This window comes from Antedon mediterranea, chromosome 6, assembly GCF_964355755.1.
Source record: "Antedon mediterranea chromosome 6, ecAntMedi1.1, whole genome shotgun sequence".
NCBI lineage: Eukaryota > Metazoa > Echinodermata > Crinoidea > Comatulida > Antedonidae > Antedon > Antedon mediterranea.
Window position 1 is genome coordinate 6,112,314 of NC_092675.1, and position 26,648 is coordinate 6,138,961.

At 33.4% G+C, this 26,648-nt stretch overlaps 2 protein-coding genes across 2 annotated transcripts; one reads left to right on the forward strand and one right to left on the reverse strand.

Annotated features, from left to right (window-relative positions):
• The first annotated feature begins 55 nt into the window (after positions 1 to 55).
• Positions 56 to 17,425, forward strand: LOC140050995 (protein transport protein Sec31A-like). Its single transcript, XM_072096051.1, has 21 exons — positions 56 to 193; positions 2,157 to 2,369; positions 3,120 to 3,279; positions 3,767 to 3,904; positions 4,206 to 4,346; positions 4,561 to 4,703; positions 5,276 to 5,555; positions 6,013 to 6,147; positions 6,275 to 6,499; positions 6,838 to 7,074; positions 7,712 to 7,856; positions 8,692 to 8,870; positions 9,167 to 9,293; positions 10,284 to 10,432; positions 11,160 to 11,327; positions 12,235 to 12,354; positions 13,044 to 13,574; positions 13,924 to 14,115; positions 14,607 to 14,729; positions 15,089 to 15,160; positions 15,545 to 17,425. Exons 2-21 carry the CDS (start codon positions 2,167 to 2,169, stop codon positions 15,722 to 15,724), a joined length of 3,648 nt encoding a protein of 1,215 aa, XP_071952152.1. The 5' UTR covers positions 56 to 193; positions 2,157 to 2,166; the 3' UTR covers positions 15,725 to 17,425.
• A 1,225-nt stretch (positions 17,426 to 18,650) lies between these two features.
• LOC140051470 (probable proline--tRNA ligase, mitochondrial) lies at positions 18,651 to 26,536 on the reverse strand. The gene is made up of 12 exons (XM_072096692.1): positions 26,374 to 26,536; positions 25,883 to 26,061; positions 25,302 to 25,479; positions 23,662 to 23,735; positions 23,059 to 23,139; positions 22,702 to 22,774; positions 22,334 to 22,441; positions 21,729 to 21,854; positions 20,989 to 21,145; positions 20,421 to 20,556; positions 19,057 to 19,239; positions 18,651 to 18,789 (listed from the first exon to the last, which is right to left on the reverse strand). The coding sequence occupies exons 2-12, from the start codon at positions 26,057 to 26,059 to the stop codon at positions 18,676 to 18,678; spliced, it is 1,407 nt and encodes a 468-aa protein (XP_071952793.1). The 5' UTR covers positions 26,060 to 26,061; positions 26,374 to 26,536; the 3' UTR covers positions 18,651 to 18,675.
• Between the last annotated feature and the right edge of the window lie 112 nt (positions 26,537 to 26,648).

Sequence of the window (26,648 nt, forward strand, 5' to 3'; positions counted from 1 at the left end):
AAGCTATCAAAACTAGAAAAATTATGGAAAGTCGACGAGTCGTTTGCCACGTTGATTTCTATTTCCATAATAAAAAGCCGGTAGGAAATCGACCTAGAAAGTGAATATAGGACGTTTACTAATACATCATTTGTTCAAATTTGTAATAACATAATTCTGCTTTTTTAACATCTAAGTTATAATTTATTGTCGGGTGAGTAATTCTATATTAATGAAAACATTCTGTTTCACTGCCTGAACATTCTCTTGTTAGCCCTCCCACCCACCAAGCTGCATGGAAAGAATCGTAATGTTTTACCCCCCAGATATGAGTTGTGTTAGGCGACCGGTATTCATATATATGGTACCACGTACTAAATTCTGGGCCTAGACATTTAAGCTAAGAATATCATGTTTTTGTTTAAATAATTGAATAAAATTAAGAATTAGAATAGGTCGTAGATAACTGATCATACTTGTGGACTACCTAGCTCGATTAGAGAAGTTCTAGTTATTATTAGTAAATATATTTTATGTATTTATTATTAATAATAAGGTAGGCCCACCTGTCGGTACACTCACCACATCATCTGTCTATGCGTGTCATAAAATACAGACACGTCAACGTTAGTAGGCCTACAGTATAAAAGGGTATTCATATTAACTTTTAATCTAGAAAATAGAATACACAGTATAAACATTTTATTTCTAATATATAATATTAAATGTTGTTTTTATGATTTGTACTTTTGTTTGTTATTCTTAATACTAGATAATATTATTTTATGTTAATATTGCAGGACTTTAATCATATATGTATGATGATGTTTGGGTCATACAATTCCATGGAGTATGTCCACTAGAGATTTGATGTAAAATAATTATCAAATATACAGTATATAATAACAATAACATGTTTTAATATTATTTGAATTGTTTGTTTTATGTAATATTTAAGTCAAAAGTGATTTAGTTTAATTCAGAAATTGAAGACTGCACCACAAGGCCAAATAAAAAAGCATTTGCATCAACTGAAATGTGTAACTCATTACTAAATTATGTTATTACAGTCATGACTTTAAATTTCAACAGATTTTAGGTTTATCTAGTTGAAAATAATATACCACATTTTTTTGTTTTGTTTTTTGACCATATTTAATGAGGGTGATCCATCCAGCGATTACTGATCATTAGGGGCCCTCAGAGGTTCACAAGACAAACATATACACAAGATGCTCTACATAAACAAAGTCTTATTACAAATCTTTGGGAGTGGAGTTGTAATTTTGTCCTTTAAAAAAAAAATCCTGACATGTGACGGGACTAAGAACCTTGTAGTGGAACACTAGCCAAGCATCATAACCACCAAGCCACTCAGTAAAATTGTTACTGTTATCAGATGATTACATATCTGCATAGTTACCATATGCCATGAGTTAATGCAAGAAGCTTTTATAGTTTCACTTTATTGTAATTGTATAAAGTACTAATTAATGTAGGAATAATTAAACATCTAATTACTGTAAAAGGGATTAGTCAGTGTTTTCGTTTATAATCAATATTGAAATAGTTTGAAGGAATAATTGATCATTAATAAAATCATAACTCTATGAAAAAGTGGCCATGACGCAGTCTGTACATAGAGTTAAAATAATAACAAAACTGATTTTTGTTTTTCTGAAAAAACATATACTGTATAAAATACTTGATATTATTGTTACTGAGTGTAAGGTAAAGTTAGTTTTGCAAGTTAATTGAAAATATACAGTACTGTAATACAACTAAAAGATACACTGTACTTTGTTTTGACATAAAAAAACATTTTTAGCAGAAATCTCCATTTCTTTCATACACTGTTCCTTTTCACATACCTTCTGTACAATTGCATATACAGTGCAGTATGTGTCATTTCCTCTGCACCCAGTTTAACCATGACTAGATTTTTAAAAATAAACTGAATAATGTGTCAAACTTAAATGTCTAAATAAAGATGTGCACGTTAATTTATCATTCAATAGCTTATTAAATAAGGTCATTTTTATTTGAATTTATATTTCTAAAAACTGAAATTACAGTATAGTTGTAATTATTATCTGTATTTACTAATTCAAGTAATTTGTATTACATCCAGTTATTATTGAAGATTATTTTACTTATTTTCAAATTAATTTACTTAGAGACGACAAAATGAAGGTGAAAGAGATAGACATAACGGCCAATGTGGCTTGGAGCCCATCATCTCAATACCCAATATACCTAGCCACCGGGACAGCTGCACAGCAACTAGATGCCACATTCAGCACCAGCGCTGCGCTAGACATTTACTCTCTGAGCCTGAATCAACCTGGCCTAGCTATGGAGAAAAAGGCTAGTCTTAGTACATCAATGAGGTAATTTACATTCAAACAACTTTCAGTTCAGTGCTTACTGTAGAGGCACCCTGTATTTTGCGCTATATAAATTAAACATTATTATTATTATTTACTAAAATAAAGAATTTTAAATAAAAAGATTATATATGTGCAGTTTACAATGATTTCAAAGAATTATATCTATTTTTCAATGTTGCTACTTTTGGTGTGCTGGCATAGTTATTAATATAAAATGAAATAGCCATTAAAAGTGTTAGTTACAGACATCATTTGGAATAAGTTATCAATGATAATCTCCACAGACACTTTCCAGGAAGTTGTCTACAATAGTTTTCCTACTACTGTATTAATACTATAGACATTAAAGAAAGTTGGAAGTACATTTACAGTACAGTATTTCAAGGTCTGAATATTCAATAACCAGAAGAGCTTACTATTTGCAATAAATATTACAATATAATAAATATGGCCGTACTGCGTTAAAACACCGGTTCTCGTTAGATAACCGAAGTTAAGCAACATTGGGCCTGTTTAGAGCTTGGATGGAAGACCGTCTGGGATCGCGTCGAGTGCTGTATATTTGGGAGAGTGATGGTGTAATGATAATATCAGACAAGCATGTGATATTCATGGGTCCGAAAGCCTACCTGTACCATATTAACTGTATCCTTAAGCAAGATGCTCATTGCCTTAGCCATTGGTTTCGTATACTGTACATACATTTTTTTTAAATCCAGTTATAAATTTATACACTTATTTTATCTATAGATTTCATAAGTTAGTGTGGGGAAGTCATGGAATAAGCAGTGAGAACCAAGATGCTAGTGGCCTTATAATAGGAGGTACAGACAATGGACGAATATACTTATATGATGCACATAAAGTTTTGAATGAAGAAAAGGATCCTCTAGTTGAAATGATAGAAAGGGTTAGTATATAAAATATATCTGTTACAAAAACTTGTGTTCTTAAGGTTTTGTGATATAGTATTTGATATCTTATACAGTATCGTTGTTTTAAAGATGTATTGTCCTCCTGAAAAAATAATTCTTAACTAAATTTGTGTTGAATATTCCATTTTAATGTAACATAATAGTTATCCACTTTGAAAAAAAATTGAATCGAAAAAAAATGTATTTACCTGAAAAAACTGTAATTTAAGGCAAAAAATGGCCACATGTCTGCCAGCCAGTGGGTTTTTGGTTGAATTTAACCATTTATTTTGTCAATTTATAGGTGAAAACATTATTTTGTTTTCATTTTTTTCTATGGAAGGGATTAACTTTATTAAAACTACAAAATAACTTATTCAAAGTCTGATTTAACTTCATTTTTCATGTATTTGGGGGACAATGCATCTTTAAAAATTATATTATTTTAGGATAACATGTAACTTAAGCTTTTTATATTTGCAGCATACTGGTACAGTCCGTGCGTTAGATGTGAACCCATTTCAAGCAAATCTGTTAGCATCCGGAGCAAGCGATTCTGAAATATATGTGTGGGATCTTAACAATACAACCTCACCAATGACACCTGGAGCAAAATCACAGGTAACCTTTGATAAACATCTGTTGATCACTTTATAAACCATAAATAACGATTTCCTACCTTTACGTAGGTATTTTGTACTAATAATTTTGTGGATGTTTAATAGCTGTATATTTTACTAGCCAATATGCCATTTTCGTACCTAAAACTATAACTGCTGTACAGGTTGCCTAGGTGCAGTTCTTGCATTGGTAAATGAGTCATGCAGTGGTTAGCTTAGCAGGCAAATATGACTATAATACAGTATACCTATATTTGGTCTATTTTATTACTTTATAATTATCTTCTTTTCTTTGTTTGCAGCCTCCAGATGAAATAAGTTGCTTAGCATGGAACAGGCAGGTGCAACATATATTAGCATCCACCTGCCCAGGTGGACGTTGTGTTGTATGGGATTTACGTAAAAATGAGCCTATTATCAAAGTCACTGACCACAGCTCAAGAGTAAGTTTGCAATGGTTCGGGGTGTTCACACATAATGACTCTACAATGACATTATAAATGTCAGTACAATGTCATTACACTATGTATCTTGTCAAACAATGCAAATTTTCCCCATTTCCCAAAATGGCAGCACCCTTGAATTGATTATTACTAAAACTAATTAATGAAAGCTTATTTCATTTTTAATGAAATGAAATGCGTGTTTATCTGACAGATGCGTTGTAAAGTTGTAGAGTGGCATCCAGAGGTAGCCACTCAGATGGCATTAGCGTCAGAAGATGATCACTCACCAGTTATACAAATGTGGGATCTTAGGTTTGCTACTTCACCACTAAAGGTCCTGGAGAATCATCAGAGGTTAGTAGAAAAATACCATATTTAAATAAACTGGTATACAAAGACACAATTGTAATCAAAATGTGTAGGCATATCACATATACTATAAAATCAATGGAGCGGAACATGATTTTGCATATTCGCACAGACCTGTATTCATCGCATTGTATCTGTGGATTTTAGGGATGTTAAACTAGATAATATGTTGTAAAAAATGAATTTTTAAAAGGAGTAATAAATATAAAGTTGGTTGTACACCACATATATTTAGTTCTTAAAAGAACTGTTGAGTTTCTCGATATACTTTGATCATCCTCAGGAGTGAGAATGCAAAAAGTCCAGGAAACTCGGAATATAAGTGAAATAGGGTAAGACTGGTGTGAAAGCTAAAACAATAGCAAGGTTCACAGTGGGAGGGTTGAAACTAGCTATAGAAGAGCATTGTTTCTCATAAACAATATAAGTAGCTATAGAATAGCATTGTTCTTCATGAACAATGATGAATGGAAACTAGCTATAGAAGAGCATTTTTCTCATGAACAATTGTTAATTACCAATTTAGTTCTATTTTTGTTATTAATCATTTTTTTCAGAGGAATACTGTCAATAGCCTGGTGTCCACAAGATTGCGACCTCCTCCTAAGTTGTGGCAAAGACAATCGCATTTTATGTTGGAATCCCAACAGTGCAGTAGCAGGAGGAGAAGTAACCTATGAACTTCCAACCAGCAGCCAATGGTGTTTTGACGTTCAATGGTGTCCTCGTAATCCTGGTTTGATATCTACGGCATCGTTTGACGGTCACGTTAGCGTGCATTCTCTGATGGGTGGATCTTATCCAGATAATCAACACTCGCAACAACAACAAAGTAATGTAAGTTAATAACCATATTTCTAGCAATCAAAACAATTTAGTGGAAATCCGTAGGACTGCTTAATCCCAAGTTAATTCCTAATTTAATTTGTTTTCTTATTTTTACTTGGTAAAATAGAATTTTGCTAAGTATACTACATGTTTTGTTAGCACGATAGCGTCCACAATTTTATAACAAAGTTATCATTCTGAATGTTTGGATGTTAGTAGGTATATACTTACAGAACATGCCTATTGATTTTCAGGAAAATTGATATATTGGTCACGTCACAAAAGCTTATTATATTAAAATCTGACTTACTAGCTGTATCTTTCATACAAGGTATTAAATAGCATGCCCACTCTATTCTTTTAACATTGACCAAAATATCAAGTAGTGAGCCCTCGTTCTCCAGATATAGTTTTTCACTCAGTTTTTGAGTGCTTTTATTTATTATTATTATTTTTCTTTTGTTAGGTTGCCTCATCATTTCCTGGAATGGACCCTTACAATCAAGCACCTGGCCAACAACAGCAACAAGTACCAACAGAAGCTGTCATCCTTAAGAAGCCACCAAAGTGGTTAAGAAGGCCTGTCGGAGCTACCTTCGCTGTAAGTACATTCCTGTACTGGTCTCTTGACTATTTAATATATATTTATGTGGCAGTATAATATGGCGTGATACTTAGATAAGAAAAATAGAAAAAAATGCCAATAAAAATGTTTGGTTTTTTTTCAGTTTGGCGGTAAACTAGTATCCTTTGAAAATTCCAAGCCGCAGCAGGCTCACCAACCAACGCCTAAACAAGTGTCTATCAGTCAAGTTGTCACAGAAACGGATTTCATTGATCGTTCTAAACACTTGGAAAACGCCCTCAATGAGGGTGGTTTTGTCGAGTTTTGTAGTAACAAAATTGCTGCATCTGCAGATGAAATTGAGAAGCAAATGTGGAATTTCTTAAAAGTAAGTCATAAAGTTATGTTTTTACTTCTTTTATATTCATTAGCAGAATTGACATGACGTGACCCCTAGGGAAGAAGTATGTAGTTGAAACTTCTTCTAATGCTTTGTCTACACTGTAAAACTATGTGACAAAAAATGTGATGTGCCCATATATGGACATGATGATGTCATATCACTACCATATTTGGGCATATCACTACCATATTTGGGCACATAGTTTGATTGTGTAGACAGAGCTTAAGAACACAGCGCCATGAGCAATGTTAATACAAATAGAAATGTTTCAAATAATCCAAAGATTTTATCAATTTAATGAATTCCTTATTTTATTCATTTAGGTTAATTTTGAAAAAGAACCGCGTAACCATTTTATAACATTGCTCGGCCACGACTCGCACGAGTTGACCAAGAAAGTGGCGCTAGCAACAGGAGCTAAAACCACCCTTCAGAACGGTAATAAAGAAGGCGTGAATATGGAAGAATTAGCAGCAAAAATGGAAACTATCAATACAGATGATGATGATAGTGAATTGAATTTAGGCAGTGGGACGCAGTCTCCAAGTGTTGGATCCAAGGTTTGTTGTCATAATGTTTATAATATTTTCTAATTTCACATTTTTAATGTTATATGATGTAAGGGCATGTGACACATTTTATTGAAACATTGGATTACTTATCGTTAGTTCAAATGCAACTATCTTGTATCCAAGACAAGACACTCTACACCAAGGTGTATAAATGGGTACCTGGTTAGACAATACAAGATACAACTTTGCTTTGATTGCTAGGTTCAATACGGGAGTATTTTTTCATACGCGTTTGATAAAAAAAAAATGACCGGGGTAATAATGCTATGTTTCCATATGTGTTGAAAACGTGTGTAGTTGGTAGCTTTCTTGTAGATGCTTTAATTGTAGAATGTAATTTTTTTTTTTTATTTTGGTCTGTGCTCTGTTCTTGGTTGACCAACTACCATACAGTATAGCACCTGTCTTTCCTTGCCTTTAATATTTGTTTGTTATTTTCTATGTATTGTATGGCAGAAATTGAATAAATAAAAAGTAAATAAAAATAAATAATAACAAAAAAACTCTGGTAATAGAAGCATTACCCATTAAGCGCGATATAAGAATAAAATGTTTAAAAAAATTAAAATTAGGATGAATTTCTTGTATAATGTTATGAATATACGTATTTTGTTTACATTCGCAGACTCCAAGTGATGTTCTTGGTGATAGCGAGGGAGCAGCTGCATTTGATGCAATTGCTGCAGGAGGTCCAGTAGAAGTTGAGAACAGGACTGATGGACAACAGGATCTAAGACCTGATTCACCTTTTAGTATAAGTAACAATGAAGGCAAGTACAATGCATTTGTAGCAAAGAAACCTTCAATAGCACTACTAAAATTCATTTGTGTCGGCAAAGCTATTGAAGCCACAAATAGTGATAAATTTAAAGAGATAGTGTCCAATTAAAAGCCACTCCTAAAGTCCTCTTTGTCAGACTTCCTTGTAAAGTATTCAACCACCAAGTAGTATGTAAGCAAAGAAGGATTACTTAATTCAAGCCAACAAACTAAACATACCCGTAAGTGATTGAATAAATTCCACAGTTTATGCATGTGCAGAGAAATAAAATGATTCTTTTCACTAAATAATAATATCCTGGATTTATATAGCGCCCAATGTTGTGCTAACCTAACGATTAAGCGCCACACATTAATACTACCCTAGTCATTTTTTGGGATCAAACACGTATGGAAACATACGCCCATAATGCAGCTAGTAATCAGCGCAAAGTTGTGTCTTGATCTAACTGGGTTCCCATATATACACCTGGGTGGAGAGAGGCAAATGTAATAAAGTATCTTGCCTAAGTATACAAGCAATGCAGCGAGAGTTGGATTTGAACCTCGATCTCACGATCAGTAGTCGAACGTCCAACACACCATAGTTCAATAATCCTTGTGGTTGATTTGAATCAAGATATATGTGTGTTGCAATTCATTATCAAGTACCAATATATTAGCTACAACCTTACATTGAAAGACCAGACATTGGTCAATAGATCACCACTACATTAGTGGAATAAGTGAAAGTGAAACCACACAACATTATGTGAAACTTTTTGTAACTGTTATATGCATTATTGCATGACCCCCTAATAGGTGAGTGCCTTTTTTCTAATTCAGATACAAATGGTCTTCTGAGCAAATCACTTCTTACTGGTAATTTTGAGGCAGCGGTAGAGATGTGTCTTCATGATGACAGATTAGCAGACGCCATCATACTTGCAATAGCCGGTGGGCCTGAACTACTCGCAAGAACTCAACGTAAATATTTCAAGAAGAATAAGAGTGATATATCAAGGGTAGGTAGCTGAGTATTACTACTACTATACTGAACTTTCATAAAGCATGGTTCCCACTAGGACGCAATACAACATGTACACGGAATGTAAGCAATTTGACCAATCACAAGCAACAGTTTGAATAGTCCTGTGCTTGTGATTGGTCCAATTGCTTGCATTGTGTACTAATAAAAGAAGAGCTAACTAATTTGCCTTGCTGTCAATGTTGACCCAACTTTTCCCCAATAAAATTGTTGTAAAATTCAAATTTCATTTTAAAGTTTGTTACTTTAATAATTTGATTTGTTTTTTTCTAGTTAATATCATCAATAGTTACCAGAGATCTATCTGATATGGTGAAATGTTGTGAATTAGATAATTGGAAAGAAGTGCTTACAGCATTACTCACATATGCTACAGCTGAAGAATTCCCTACCCTTTGTAGTAAGTTTGTTTGCTATCCTTAATATAAGCTCTGTCTACACTATCAATCTAGTTTGACAAAAGTGTGATTTACCCATATATGGACATGATGATGTCATATCACTCCCACATTTTGACAAAAAATGTGCCCAGATTTGGTAGTGGTAGTGATATTCCCAAATATGGTAGTGATATGACATCGTCATGTCCATATATTGGCACATCACAATTTTTTGCCACATAAAGTTTGATAGTGTAGACAGTGCCTTATACTAAAGTATATATAATATTGTTTCTTCTAATATTCTTTACAAGCAGTAAAACACTTTTCACCTAAGATTCATGTTTCCTGTGGTCTTCTTGCTAGAACCTGTATTAAAAGGAAACATCTCCTGGATTAAAATAAATGTCCCTCATTTGTTTCACAGCAAAATGTTCCATTCAATCCAATTCGATTTATTTTCCACATACTTCATCTACTAAAACCAAGTACATGGAGGATGCATATTTAAGATCTGTGTAGAGCATAGATCTTTAAGCTAATAAGCAACCGTAGACAATAATAATAAATACAATAAACATAAAAGCATTGAATAAATAAGTAAATAAATAAGGCAGTATGCACAAAAAATTAATTCCATATTTCATAATGTATTGTATGATATATAATAAATAAGCAGACTGGTATTTACTCACCATATATCGAGATCAGAGGTGTGTTAAATAAGCAGACTGGTATTTACTCACCATATATCGAGATCAGAGGTGTGTCCCAAAAACCCTCTACTGTGGTTTGGAAATCGAAAATTCAATTCACATTTTTAGTTTCTACAAATCAACCATCAATCCCAATTCTGTTTAATTTTATACAAATAAAAAAAATGATTTTTTTTTATTGTCTGTTTTATTTGTACCTGTTCAGTCTTGCTTTTTATATTTCTGTTTTGTATTTGTCATAATAAGTAAAGTGTATAAATAAATAACTGAAATGTACTTTGTGGTTGTGTGTAGATTCATTGGGTACACGGCTTGAGACGGAGGGTGATGATGACCTTGTTGCAAGTGCTTGTCTTTGCTATATATGTGCTGGTAATGTTGAAAAGCTAGTATCCTGTTGGTGTAAGGTCACTCCTAATGGAAACTCGGCACTCGGATTACAGGTATTATAACACTTTAAAACCAAACTTTATCAAGTTTGTTTGATTATTAAATTTTCCACACACATCAAATAATACAGTTGTTAATTCTAATAAAACATGTGTGAACTGGATTAAAAGAAACATGTGTGCGTGGATGCAGGTCAAATAAGTTAAAGAACTTAAAGCTGAGCACCATTTGTGAAAAAATGTTTTCTCTTTTTTTGTACATCATTTATGATAGATTTCTAGCATTGTTTTTTTTTATATTATTTTTAATTATCTCGTACAATATTCTAGTTTACAGTTACCAGCCAATAGTTTTTTTTTTTAAATTCAAAATTCAAATTTATTTTCCTTATCATAAAATTATCAATAATGGTAAATGACATAGGAAGGAGCTAAAAGAAGTGTTAATTACTTATCATAGTATGATAGTGGTTTGTTCTATTATGTTTTATTTAGTAATTGATTAAATTACATTTTACATTTTAAATGTATTCTGAATGAACAGATGTGAAACATTGGACACAAACATTTTGATTAGCATTATTTTTTTTTAATAATTTAATTTTTCACTCGATTGCTTACTGTAATAAGTTTGTTTTCTATGAATAAGTGATAATGTTCTCAAGTAATTCTCAGGAGGGACTCGAACCCACAATCTCAAGATTACTAGCCTGGCGTTCATACCTTACGGGTACAGCACCAACAAGATTGATAATAATATTATCTGATAATTTTGATTCAGGATCTTGTAGAGAAGGTGATGATATTACGAGAAGCAGTGTCCCAGAAGCAAGGCTATGTTGAGAATGGTGGCAGTGTTATTGCTCAGAAACTTAGCAGCTATGCTCAGCTGCTAGCATCACAAGGAAGCTTAGCTACTGCTGTTAATTACCTTAGAGACTCTAACGAGGTATGCAGTAGCTTTTACAATCTTAATTCATACATCTGTTAGACTAGTTGATGTTACTTGATGTTAGTAATATCCCTTTCAAAGTTTTAGATAAATAGTATTTTTTATTAAGAATTTAGTAACAGCAATAGCTGAATTGTTATAATATTTACCTTATATATAAATGAATAAAATATCAAAAGTTATTACAAAAAAACATATTTATACATAGAGAGTATATAAAATATCAAATAACAAACAAACATTAAAAACATACACATAAACATTAAAAACAGAATACACGGCCATACTGCTTTGAAACACCGGTTCTCGTCAGATCACCGAAGTTAAGCAACGTTGGGCCCGGTTGCGTTCTGGATGGGAGACCGTCTAGAAATCGTGGCGGGTGCTGTATATACTGGAGAGTGATGGTGTAATGGTAATATCGGACTAGCATGTGATAGGCATGGGTTCGAGGTTATCTGTACCATACTAATTGCATCCTTAGGCAAGATGCTTTACTCTAATTGCCTAATCTGGTAGACGCTGCACTGCTGGCTGCCGTGGGTCCGTGGAGGGCCTAATCCGAATTTCCTCACTGAGGACAAATATTAATACAAAATACAAAAAAAAATACAAAAATAGAGAATATAACTTTGTTGATGTAAAGTTTGAGTGAGAATCCTGAGGACGATCAAAGCATATTGATCGAACCGTTGAGAAACGCAACAGTTTTTTTCAGAACTAATATACGTGGTCTACCGCAAAATTTATATCAACATTTGATTTCGCCATGCAAACCTTCAAAGAATATAACATTATTTAAAAGCTGGATTTCATTAGAACATACTGTCGCCCTATTGCTCACAAGTTATATAAAATACATCAAATATAGCTGTTTTAAACATTTTTTGATTGATATTTTTAGCCTATTGTAGCAACTTTACTTGAAAGATTGTATAAAGCTCAAGGACAAACGCCCACAAGTTATCAACAGCAGAATAGAGCGCCAGTTAAACCAACAACCAATCAAGTACCCCGAAACCAGGTATAGATAATGTGATTGGTCAGAATTTTTGCACTATTCTGACAAATTAATTTAGTAGCCTGATGCAAAACTAAAAATTACTGAGTATGATTGAGTATGTGAAAGTTAGGTAAAATTATTGGCTGGGTTTATACTCGAATTATGGACTTGGCAATTATGACCCACTATATGACCCCCGGGAGAGATGCGTCATGGGTGCATCATTTACAAATAATTACTGACGCAGGGGTGCATCAAAAAACCTAAATGGTACCTCACATCAATGAAAAATGTTGTGTCAATGTCCGTCACTTTACCACCCACCATATCATAAACAACATGGTCAAAGTGCGTCAAAATGGGTACGTCATGGCCACCTAAAGGTAAGTTATATTTTTGGCGCACAGGTGAGTCATGGTATTCATAAGGTATGACGCACATCGGACAAAGGAAGCACCTCTCCCGGGGGTCGTATGGTGGGTCAAACAATTGACAAGTGCATTACATAAAAATGGATTCAGCAAAATCTAAATTTAACCTAAATTAGGAGGTGGGATTCTACCTGAGCATGTGATTATATTTGGTCATATTATCTGTTAATATTATACAATTATACAAGACCGTTTTTTAGAAATATAAAAAAGCAAAGTATTAAGAAAGATAGAATATTAAAAAGTATAATTGTAATAAAAACTTTGTTTTTCTTTCAGGGAGTGAATTCATTCAAAACCACCACCACTTCAAGTAGCTCATATTACAACACTCAAGTTAGTTCACAAACTCAACCAAACAATGCATACTACAACCAACAACAGCCATCTCAAGGCTTTGCTTCTAACACACCAGCACCTAGCACTCAAAAATCCACCAATATATACTCCAAACAAGGCTTAAATCAACGAGCATACCCAAAGATGAACCAAGGCACTGCAGGCCAGAACCAATATTATCAACCCACAGGAAACCCATCGTACACAGGTCAACAGGTCACAAACACGGCGTACTCAAGTGCTGGACCTACTAGTTTTTACAATCGAACAAATTACACACAATCGCCTAGTGCAGCACCAGCCCCCAATCAAGCATACGCTAACCAGAATCAGATGCCATCGCAGCCAATGCAGCATACACCAATGCAGCCCACACAGGTGGCAGCGAGCCAACAACCCATAACATCTTTGCCACCTAGACCAAAACCAGACCAGGGAGCATGGAATGATCCTCCACCTATCAAACAAAAGGTATAGTTGAATAGAAGTTTTGTTTTGAAATTTTAACAAATTTGGGGGTTTACGGCCATTTTTTGGAAAACAAAATTTACTTCAAGTGACTCCCTGCTTGATTTTCATTGCTTGATTCTAGTTTTTTCGCTTTTGGGTTGAAATACAGAAATGCATCTTAAATAAATAAACATGGTTTATCAACTAAATAATTGTAACATTTTATGTTTTAAACATCATTTCATATTTAAAACATCATTTCATATACATTTTACATGAACATTGTATTTACAGTGATTCATTATGTTACATAGAATTTATGTTTTTTGGAGAGTATGTATATGTAAAAACATTATTCTTGTTTTGATAGGAGCAACGTTCATTTGTAGCCCCAGTACCAATCACAGCACCAATCATTGGTGGCCCTGAGCCTGCTCCCCACCAAGGTATGAACCCAGCAGCACCTGGTGGTCCCACAGGCTATGGCCAACAAGTATACAACACACAAATGTATAACGCACAGCAACAAGCTAAAGAAGTACAAGCTACTGAGGTTGCCCAGGTAATTGATTACGGTTTAAAAATAGAACAAATCACACATCTACACATAATCAAACATCGTATACTCTATCTCTAACAATATTTCAATCTTCTATCGACTAAAGCCGAAGTATAGTCGTTATCTCGGGATCGTTCTATGGTCACCACCAGGTAGGCTTACTTCATCAAGGCTTCTATGAATGGATGACGAGTCGGGAGCAGGAACGCTAGTAGACCAAAACCAGTACCGTTTTGATTATGATCAATCGGGAAATTACCTCACGAGGATGACGATTAACAATCGTTTAAAAACATAAAATTCCACCCAGTAGCCAAAACTGTGAAGGATGGCTTATGTTGGCTAGTATACCACCAATTTTACTATACTATATTCCATAGTATTTTGACTATCCTATAGGAGACCTATACCAGGATGGCTCATTTACCATGCAATGTTTACTATTATTATTGAATGTGAAAATTAATGTTAAGTATGATTGGTTTGATACACAGAAAGCAGAACCGGCAGAAAAAGAAGCCGCACCTAGAGCCCCTATCCCAACGGAACATCAAGTGTTAAATCAAGTTTTTGAAAGCTTAAAAGACCGTTGTATCAAGGCAGCGGGAACGAATGCTGTGAGTTTAACTATATTACTTATATTTAACAACAACAAAGTTTTATTACCGGTGTATATTAAAACAAAAACAAAATAGTTTAAGCTCTGTCTACACTATCAAACTTCATGTGACAAAAAAAATGTGATGTCACCATATGTGTACATGATGATGCAATATAACCACATTTTTTGGCATCACTACCATATTTGGACACATCACATTTTGTTGTCACATGAAGTTTGATAGTGTAGACAGAGCTTTAAATTACTTTAAACAATGTCATAACTAACCTGTCGCCAACAAGTTATACAAACCTACAGTATCTATACCTGAGGTTTTAAGTATTTTATTAATCAATTCTTCGCTATTTTTCACAGCAAATGAAAAGAAAACTTGATGATGTGACCAGAAAACTAAATGCTTTATATGATAAATTATCCGAAAATGCTGTAAGTCTAATTCATGTTTAATTTGGGTTTTTCCTGTAATAGATTACAATTGTTACAAAAGAATGTGTAACAAATAAAAGTTTGAATTATTCTCATGTGTAGAAAGTGTAACCTTATTTTAAGCACAGTTAAACTACATAACTTTGTGGAAGCTGTAAAAAGCTTTTGCACAGGACTTTTTCTGGTCAAATCTACCGGCCACTTGGGTTAGATTGCGTGAAAAATTGTCTGTGTGAATGAGGTTTTAGAATATTTTGTCTTTACATAGGCATTTATATTGCAAAAATGTAACCATTTTGTGAAAACAAATTGTACTGTTATTATAAATATTTTCATGAATAATTAAAAAAAATGTAATTATCATATTTATTTATTATTTTTCAGCTATCTCCAAATATTCTGCAAGGTCTGCATCAGATAGCCCAGTGCAGCGGATCCTTTGATTACAACAGTGGCTTAGAAATCTACAAGCAACTTGTGTCAAGCGGCAACTTCTCCGAGATCAGTACGTTCATGCCTGGCCTCAAAGTTCTCATGCAAGTTGCGATTCAACTACAAGTTTAATGTAACGTCTTCTTAGCATCTTTTCTAACTTATAAATCTTCTTATCATCTTTAATAAGGTTTCTTTAAACCTATGTACTGTATATTCATATCTCTATTATCATTATGTAAATTTTGGAACATTGGCTATAGACATTTTATTTTTAATGAATTTCTTCATCGAAAGTTAAAAACATGAAGTATATATATTGTAATGATAGCAAAGAGACAGGATTTAAATAATAATTATTGAATGACTTAAACAAATGTTTGGCAGTGACACCATCAAAGAAGTAACTAATATTCTTTGCCATGCGTTATGAATAGTTTAGATATATATTAATATACAATTTTGCAAGTAAAACTTCTGCACAAAGATTATAGTGGTAATATTTGTTAATGCCTAATTGATAATAGTTTTGAATGGCAAACATTTCAAAATGCAGTGTACTGTACTTAATGTTAGTCACCTCTACCTTCATCTCTTCTAAGGGTCTCTATACCTTTCACATCTCCTAGCTAAAGTCCAAGAGTTTACACACAATAAAGCTCTGTCCTCACTATCAAACTTTATGACAAAAAAATATGTGATGTGCCCATATATGGACATGATGATGTCATATCACTACCATATTTGGGCACATCAAAATTAGTCTGTAGACAGAGCTTAAGAGGCATACCTAATGCTTGGTTCCCAATGGAGCCGCAACACAAGGACGTAAGTGAGTTGACCAATCACAAGCGATGGATTATTCAAACTCTCGCTTGTCATTGGTCAACTCGCTTGTTTTGCGTTTACGTCCTTGCGTTGCGTCCTAGTGGGAACCAAGCTTTATAAAGCAGAGTTGTGTGTAAATTCCAGATTTTTGCTAGACGATGTTCACATACCTTTTATAGTTTTTAATAAGTTTCCTGACTATTTCACTCGACAGGCTAAGTGTAAAGCATCTTATTGTAACATTTTGGTTTAATGCATGTTTGTTATTTGTACATACTTAATGAAAAATATTTGATAGCTCTCAAGAATATTTTAACTTTATTTTAATGAATTTTGTTCACATTGACATTTATGCAATCAGGCTTGATTAATTATGACGATATTAACACGTTATTATGGTATGTATGACGTCATACTCTACTTAGTATAGTATGTATGTACTGAGGATTACCTTGTGTGAGTTCACATCACAAAGTTCTCAGATTCCATAAAGATTATTTTAAAAACTCATATGATACCATGGTTGATATTTAGTTTCTATGTTAACAGTAATTTGCCTTTCTAAAGCTCTGTCTTCACTATCAAGCTTTATGGGACAAAAAATGTGATGTGGCCATATATGGACACGATGATGTCATAACACTACCATATTTGGGCACATCATTTTTTATGGTGAATTTGATAGTGTAGACAGAGCTTTAAATATAAAAAGGTTATATTTCAAATGATTTCTTGTATTTTAATGTATGGAAGGTGTGAAAACCCACCAAAATGACTGGAAATATGTAAGGTGGGTTTATAGAGAGTATTGTCTAAGTAATGGGCTTATATTTGAACAGTATGTTAAATCATTAGAACTGGGCTTCTTGGTATTTTATGTGTCAGTGTGGATTTACATGTTAAATGTGATGAATAAATAATTTGATAGTTATTTTACAATCGATATTATCTCTGTAACAAGGGTTTTTTTGTACTGTGAACAAATTAAAATATGTGTGGAATAAAAGAAAGAAAGTTTATTTGTGTATTTATATTAGTGATTTGCACACCATATAATAATAACTGAATTTTAAATTTCCTGAGTTATTTAATTATCCTATAGAAATCCGTTTATATTTGTATGTGGATGAAAAGGACAAAAACTTATGCGCATAATATAGCCAACATGTTAATACACGTGACATTGGTGTATAAATAGGTTATAGTTTTTCATTTAGCTTCTTCTAGCATCAGTTAGTTTGCATACAAGCTCATAACAAGAACATTTGACAATGGGTTTATAATGTTGAATACGTTTACACATGATTGGAAACTTGGATTATGGCCTCACAAACAACATGCCTTGCCAAGCCAGCATTATATATTATAGTTTCACGCCGCGGCTTTAGCCAGCTATATCCCCAGAGGACTACTCATTCAGAAGCTATATCAAGCGGAAAGATTATTATCTAAGCCTGACATTTTTGGTATTTTGTAAACACGACTGATAGGGCCCAGCTGCTGGACACAAAAAAACGTCTTAGAAAAGAGAGTCTATGAGGGCTCACGGTTGGACGATTTTGGATTCTCGCCCTTTGATTGGTTGAGTTGCCGCGAATCAACACAAAGTGAAGTCATAATGTATTGAGGGTTGCATGTCCAAAACACGGGAACATAATGTATTGAAATTCTTTGAATATTAGGTTAAATAAACAGTCTTTTTTATTTAATAAACATTCAATATTATATTTGATTGAATTTTACAATATTGATATACAAAATATATTACTAAAAACCGACCCTATATTTCAAAAACTACGAGTCAGATTTTCATAATTCTTTCTTTATTTTAATATTTATACAAAATATCAACAGGCGATGTATGCTATTAACTTTTAAAATTGCATCGTTATCCCTAGCTAGGTAGTAGGCCTATAGACTAGTATGTGGGCCGGGTCAAATTAGGGAGTTATTAATGCCCCTACGATGGACCTATAAATTAAATACTCCTACCCTTGAACATGTAGGCCAACATAGTTGTAGTTTAGTTTATGATTATATTTTTGTTCTGTAAAGTAGGCCAGACTATATTTACACAAAATGTTTACTCCTGACTGTTAAACAAAATAATTGATATAATAAACCATTATATCTGAAGAGAGAACAATGATCCATCCACTAAAATTGTTAGTCAAAAAGTCGAGCTGCGTTTAATAATAAGTAGACTCGGCTATTCATAATTAAATTTATAATCAGCCAATAGTAGGCCATCTTCTTCATAATGCACCTTCAAGCTGTGAGGCCTTTTTTACTACTTCTTCCACAGTTAAGGACATTTTTTCTTTGCTATTCAACAGGTGAACTTCAAAATGTGGTATATCTTTTAAGAGCTGTAATAAAAAATTAAATCTGAATTGAACTTAGTGGAAACTAGTGAAAATAAAATGGTGCAGGCTTGAGTAGATACCTATTTACACTATCAAACTTGTTTGAAAAAAAAGGTGTGATGTGCCCAAATACGGTAGTGATGACATCATCATGTCCATAAATGGTATCACATAAAGTTTGATAGTGTAGACAAAGCTTTACACAAGCACATGCAAATTTGTTAGTGTATTATGAAATAATTTTATAAAATTTAAATAAAGCATACATACATCTCTACCGCAGACAACTACCATCGGGTAACCAAGACAACAGGCATTTTTTAAACGTTTTCCAATACCCAAATTCTGTCTGTCGTCTATTACAATCTCTCCTTTTAATTGATGATTATCTGACATTAGCTTGTCATGCAATGATAAACATGTAGACATTAAAGATTCTTCCTTTGATCCTTGCTGTGAAAAAAAAAGTAGGGGTAATAAAGGATAGAGGGATAACTCAAACTATATATATTACACAACTAGAAAGTGAACTCCTGTCTGTAATATCGGCCTATATCTAGAGAGTCAACTAACTGAAACCCATATATAACTCAATCACAGCTAAAAAAAATGAGTAACCATAATAACTATGTATTCATCAAATCAACCAATTAGATACGCCATTTAGAAGTAGCGTCCACAGTGGCGTAACGGCTATGAGTGCACACTGGCTAAACCCAGGGGCCCCAGAGCAGTGCCCCCAGAGCAGTGCCCAGAAAAAAAAACAGGCATTAAAACATGTCAAATAAGGCTAAAAATGCCCAAAGGCCTCCAGAGGGCCACTTAAAGACCCCTTCCCTGCAATTTTGGACGTTTTTTGGAAAATAATACATATATATCACTTTAAAAACATTAAACCATGTCATTCCTTGTCTTAAATGTACGTTTTATGGTAAATTATGATAAAAAGTGAGAAACAATGCACTACCTAAGTAGCTCGCGGCGATCGACCTCTCGTGGACGGTCTTAGGCCTAGCCTAGCTAGGCTTAGTTTTGTAGGCCTAGCTGGTAAACATCGGTAACGTACGAACATCGTACGCTACCTATATACCTAGCCTGACGTTGTATAGTTGCTGCATTAATTGTCTTTCTATTTTTGCCAGACTCCGTTGATACAAATTGGGGAAAACCCGGTATTTTCGCTGAAAAGTTAGGAGTCTTCCATTTGTTTTGGCCTCACGATCGATCGAAAAGTGGGCGAATTACAGGTGAAAAACAAAAATATCCATCCGCGCGCAATGCATTTTGGGATTTATAGCGGGCCGCTATAATTATTAGAATCGACTTATTTTTCACATTTTTAACCGTTTAAAGACGAAAAAAGTTATCGCAATAGGACCATATAGTATTATTTTTACATTAAATATAGTTTGTGATCTTAAATTAGATCTAAAAAACGTAGGGAATGGGGCTTTAAGGTTCCTAAACCAGAGGCCTCAGGTCTGTATGTTATGCCACTGAGCTTCCACTACTCAGTCACACAACATTGCATGCAAGTTGAGCGTATTCTAACAATCCGGACGATCCTTTAAGAAACTAGATACATATTATTCATCTATGGTGTATGATAACAATTATGTAAATCATGTTTTTACCTGTGGAAGTATAATACAAATTTGATACGGTGCAATTAAGCTAGGCCACCTAATTTCAGTTTCAGAAGACAAAACCTCAATGGCTCCAGCAAGAATTCTAGTAACGCCAAGTCCATAGCAACCCATCTCCACAAGCCTAGAAAATAATATATAACTGTTGTACTATATGTAAGATCTTTTTAATCCAGACCTTTTTATTTGAATTGCCCCTTGTGGGATGATTAAAGAATTTTGAATTGAATTGAATTGAATTATATTATACAGAGACAAAAACATGAGAAACTAGCTTAGCAAGATTAGATATGCACCCCATTTACACACTTGCCCGCATTTTTGTGCTTACTGCTCTGCATAAAATGCAATGTGTGCCATTTAATGGCATTTATTGCAACGCATTAGCATACATATGTTACAAATAGTTTACACCATGTATGAACACTAGAGTACACATTGTTACATACGCTAGGTAACAGGGTCTGTAGCCTCAAAATATGTTTGTATTGTTTGCTCATGCTATATTTTCTCTAGTCATGCCCTAGAATTAAATTTTAAATATTTGATAACATACTGTTTTTGTTTCTGATCATTCGTAAACTGGGTCTTAAATATTTCTGAGTATTTTTTGCCAAGATAGAATGCATGTCCAACTTCAATTCCCTTGGTGAGCTTTATTGCACAATCTTCTTTAGATTTTCCTTTTGTACATTGTGGCTGCTTGTCATACTCTACAAAATCAAGTGTTCTGTTTAACAGTATAACAATTGAAATATTAACATAATTAGTACAGTAACTTCTTTTGGGATATCCCTATTCAGACAACAAGGGTCAATATATGTTTAACACAACAACCAATCCCTATTCAGGGGACACCACTATTAAGGAGAAACTTTGTTGGGTCCCAAAGGTGTCTCTTTAATATGGGTTCTACTGGATGAATCAAATAAAGAAAGACTTACAAGGACAAGTAGACACTAACACAATAACAAACCATCCTGCCATAATCAGACAAAAATGGAAACAAATTGTGGAAAGCGTAATGTCGGAAGACGGAAAACGTTAACAAGAAAGAAGAAGGGTACTATTTTTTGTTCATACGCATCCAACAGCGAGAAACTCTGGATGGATAAACTATTTTATAATTTATCGAGATCAGGCTGTTTATAATAATACTGTATATAATTATAAGCACAATATGAATATTCTATGAGAATTTCAACAATTCTTTTCTTGAGTAAAAGGTAGACAACTTAAAATAGAGTTGTTAAACATTGTCAATCTTGTATTTTTATGGATTGTTAATAGCCTCACCTATTGTTTCCACATTAGCACCATAACCACAATCACTACATGTATAAATGTCATCTTCTCCTAGCGTTGATAAGAAATGATACTCATGAGAAGTACTGCCACCAATTTCCCCTGTAGCACCTTGCACTAAGAAATCAATCAAAAAAGATTGAAAAGAAATTGCTTTAAATCTTTCTTTTTTTTTTTTATTAAATCGAAACCAACAGCATTATATACCACCACTAACAGGTTTGATACAAACAAAGTCAGGACTGTTTAAAGCACCTTGATTGGTCCTAACATTGACAAGGGCTTCTCTCGTCCAGCGCCCACCTTGACCAGAGGAAAGGCATAAGCCAATACGTCTGAGGCAGATACTAGATGCAGGGGCTGCCATAAGAGTCAGCAGTGCTGATTTCAAATGCCTAACGGGACCCCAGCTCCATATGCAGCACCTGATATTCCCAGATGGGACATTGAATGTCTTTATGAGAGTATAAGACAAAAGAAAAGACAAATAAATATTTGTTTGCTGTAAATTTAAACCATTCTAAAAGACAATAATAAGCTTTCGCATTGGGAAAAAGTCTGAGAGAATACTTGTTGTAAGCCTTATACTATATTACCTTTTACATACTGTACGTTTAATTTATCAAACAGTCTTGCATAAGCCTCACAAACTGATTCATAAGTTAACATAGCACTTTCAACTGATGTATCAAATGTGTAAAGATCTAAAAATAGAAATATACTATTGTAATTTAAAATAAGATAAGATATTTTTTTGGAATAGTGGTTTCAAATACTTGAGCTCATCAACACTATGTTTTTCCCCTCCCTCTTCTAATGATCAAAATATTCAACTGACATATCAAACATGTAAAGATCTAAATATAGAAATATACCTCTGTAATTTTGGAATAGTACTTTCAAACACTTTCAAATAAGATAAACCCACTGATTTCTACTTAAAACTTAAAACAAAAACATTTACCTTTCATTAGAAATTCTCTTGTTCTTAGTAAGCCAAACCTTGGTCTCTGTTCATCTCTGAACTTTTGAGAGATCTGAGAATAGATATGACAATTAAAACACAGTACAATTTTCAATTCAACTTTATTTCAGACAAACGAAATTTATAAACACATTAAAAAAAGAGAAAGGAATACAAAGCATTATGTGACAACCATAATAGAGAGAGGACCAAGAATTATGAGAAGAATTATTATTATTAATATATAAACTAGTAATCATTTCAGGCAGGAAAATATTTCATTTTCATACCTTTCTGTCAATACAAAATCCAATTTATAAAGTCATAAAAGTGTAAGTTAGTTCACGAATGAATTACCTGGTAAAGTCTTATTGGAAGATTTCTATATGACAGGTTAATATCTGCAGCAACAAGACTGGTAATGGCCTCTTCGTGTGTCTGAAAATAAAGATAATTGTTAAACAATAAAATAACCATATATCCTCTGGTATAATCCCACCCCCTAGAACACAACATCGAGCTGACTTTGGGGGTGGGACTATACCTAGGGAAACCTCGGTTCAGGGAAAAAAATTATTGGTAAGCATTTGTTTGTAAAAACTACATCCAGACATAATTTCATTAAACATCCACATACAGTACAACTCTTCTTAACAATTTTTTTCAATCTTCTATCAACTAAAAGTCCTAGTTAGTCATGTCTCGGGTCACATTCTATGGTCACCGTACAGATAGGCTACTACATCAGTACTTCTATGAATGGATGACTAGTTGGTGACAAGAACGCTAGTTGGTCATACCCAGTACCGTTTTGATTTTACGATCATTCGGGAAACCACCTCACGACGGAATATGCCTGTTTGTAAATGGATGATTCTAGACATTTAAACCTTTGTACTTTTGACTAAATTAAAATTTAAGAGGAGAACGAAATACCAACAATAACTATAACAAACTTACTGGACTTAAACAATGTTCAACGCCATGACGATCTTTTAACTTATACAATTCAGTATCCATGATATCCCATCTATCTAGAAAAAAAATCAATCTGAATGAATAATAAAAAGTAGTATATTTTTTTTTATTAAATAAAATTGTTGATTCTAGTTTATGAGTGTTTATTTTAAATTTATTTTAAAATACAATTTTAAAAACCATGTTGATAACCAATAGATGTACTGATTATGTTTATATAACATAGTATAAAACTGACTCCAAATAACGAGAGCAAAGCATCTACTTCAAATGTTGTTATGATCTAAATGTACAGCACATCTTCCCTATATCCTTAAGCTCTGTCTACACTATAAAACTTTATGTGACAAAAAAATGTGATGTGCCAATATCAGTGTTCTCCCAATATACAAGATACAAGATACAAGATAACTTTATTGTCAAAATTGTTTACAATTTCGAGATATGTTTTGTACCTGAGTAGAATAAATAATACGATGTGATAACAATATAAAATACAAATGATACAAGTGACTATCTTGAAAAGTTTTTGTTAAATAAATTGCATGCTATGTACATTGGTGAAAATCTGAAACGGTTTGTGGATATTTTTTCCTGTGTCAGTCTAACCCTTCCTGATCTACTTATAATGTCTGAATGTAATGGGTGTGATAGGTCTTGCATAATTGTGTCAAATTTCTTAAGTATGAATATATTAAACATTTCATCTAAAGATTTCACTTCTACACCGATAACTCTGCTGGCCTTGTTTACTAATCTCTGAATTTGACTTTTACTGTTTACATTGATATGAGAAAACCAAACAATAATACAATAAGGAATGATTGATTGAACAACAGAGGAATAAAACATATGAATGAGATGATAACTAACATTAAACCGTTTCATTTTGTATAAAGTACATTCTCTTATTAGCCTTGGTACGGAGTTCTTTAGTGTTGCTCTCCCAATTTAGTTTATTATCAATTATTAATCCCAAGTACTTATGACTTTCTACTATTTCAACTATTTCATTATCGATTTCAATATTTACATGATTAGTTTTATTTTTCCTTCTAAAATCGACAATAACCTCTTTAGTTTTTTTGGCATTTAGTTCAAGAAAATTTTGTTTACACCAGACTACAAAATGTTCAACATATTCATTAAACAGGGATGTATCATTATTTGAAATTAAACCAACTAGGCAAGTATCATCTGCAAACTTAACATTGAATGATTTACTTGGGTCAATATCATTATAAAAATCAGAATACTGTATAATGAAAAAAGTAAGGGTGAGAGAACGCATCCCTGTGGTGCACCTGTATTACAAGTTAACTGCTTAGATACGCTACCCCTAAACTTAACAATCTGTGTTCTTTCATTTAAGAATTTACTTTTCATACACAATTTGTTATACCGGTTGGAGCCAATTTAGTCCGGCAAATGTTGCTGGCAAAACCTGCTTCAAGAGAACACTGCATATGTAGACATATTGATGTCATATCACTATCATATTTGGTCATATCACTACCACACAGTATATGGGCACATCACACTTTATTTGTCAAAATAGTTTGATAGTGTAGACAGAGCATTATACTCTATAGCCCTCGACACTATATTAAAAATAAACTAACTAGATTTCTTCCAAAGACCTGCTGCCCCAAGAGTTGGCATCACCATCTTCTGTGCCCCTACCATCGCCATTTGTTCATCAATTAATTTGGTCAATTTCTCTACTGCTCTCCATGCAAATGGAAGGATGTGATAGGTTCCTGGTCCAGCATGTTTCATTAATCCCATTTCTATCATTAACTGTAAAATTAGAATACATTTTGTGTTAATATCTTATAATAGTTTGACAAAAAGTAGGTGCCCAAATATAGTAGTGATATGCCCAAATATGGTAGTGATATCCCCAAATATGGTAGTGATATAACATCATAAGCACTTCACATTTTTTTTGTCACATAAATATTGATAGTGTAAACAGAGCAATTTTTATGTACACAGGACCAACGGCTTTAAGTCCCATCCAAAGGATAAGTTAATGAGTGTAAAGTATCTTGCCTAAGGATACAAGCACTAGAGCACTTAGGTGCTACAGTATGTACCTGTAATACCAAAATAAATTGGGATGTGTGGTATGAGAAAATTATACTTGATATTTGAGATGCTGAAATAAAAATGAGACAGATATAACACACATAATACTGACCCTCTGACTGTTACACAATTTATCATTTTTTGGAGCATCTTTTGGATGTATTACAGTTGGTAAAAAAAGCTTTGAGAGACAGAGGCGATTATCAAATGATATGGATCTTGTTTGCTGTAAAAATAGTCTGTTTACTTGCTCTGAATACAGCCGCAAGGTTAGTGGTGTTACCATCATTGCTATATAGAAAAATAAAACATATAATAATTAATATTAATCAATAGACTGTACAGTATGTTGGTATAAAGTTTGAGGTACAACACATGGTTGGTGTACCGCAAACAGCGTAATATATTTAGTACTCATGTCGCATAATCAGTGCACCACTATATACTTTATACAGCAGCTGGCTAATATTAAATAGAAGAACATGTTAAGCTAGCTGGCTATATTCTAGTCAAACTATACATACAGTTTATAGTACTACAATTAACTAGTACAGTCTCAGATACTACTAATAATAATACTAGGCCTAGTTAGTTACTACTAACTGGCAGGGCTCTAGAAGAATACCGCTGAACTGTAAGTGGTGTATTAATCTAGTCTTCTATGTCTAGATATTAGTCTAACAAGTTAATAATTTACATCAACTATCTAGATTTGTTTTTATACCGGAATATTTTGGTAAACTTGAGTGAGACGTTATCCCTGTTGTTATTTACTATGTTACTACATGTGGTTTGAACAGTAAAACAGATCCACGTGGTGTACTTACACCTTGCAATACTTATAGCTGATTGGTTGACGTTGGACATACAATAGATCT

Excerpts from the sequence above, each read along its gene's own strand:
- LOC140051470 (XM_072096692.1), bottom strand. The coding sequence starts at position 26,059 with ATGATGGTAACACCACTAACCTTGCGGCTGTATTCAGAGCAAGTAAAC. Across the intron at positions 23,736-25,301 it reads AGGTCTTTGGAAGAAATCTA|ATAGATGGGATATCATGGAT; the intron begins GTTAGTTTATTT and ends TTTTTTTTCTAG. Across the intron at positions 22,775-23,058 it reads TTCCAATAAGACTTTACCAG|ATCTCTCAAAAGTTCAGAGA; the intron begins GTAATTCATTCG and ends ATCTATTCTCAG.
- LOC140050995 (XM_072096051.1), top strand. The coding sequence starts at position 2,167 with ATGAAGGTGAAAGAGATAGACATAACGGCCAATGTGGCTTGGAGCCCA. Across the intron at positions 8,871-9,166 it reads ATAAGAGTGATATATCAAGG|TTAATATCATCAATAGTTAC; the intron begins GTAGGTAGCTGA and ends GTTTTTTTCTAG. Across the intron at positions 12,355-13,043 it reads ATCAAGTACCCCGAAACCAG|GGAGTGAATTCATTCAAAAC; the intron begins GTATAGATAATG and ends TTTTTCTTTCAG.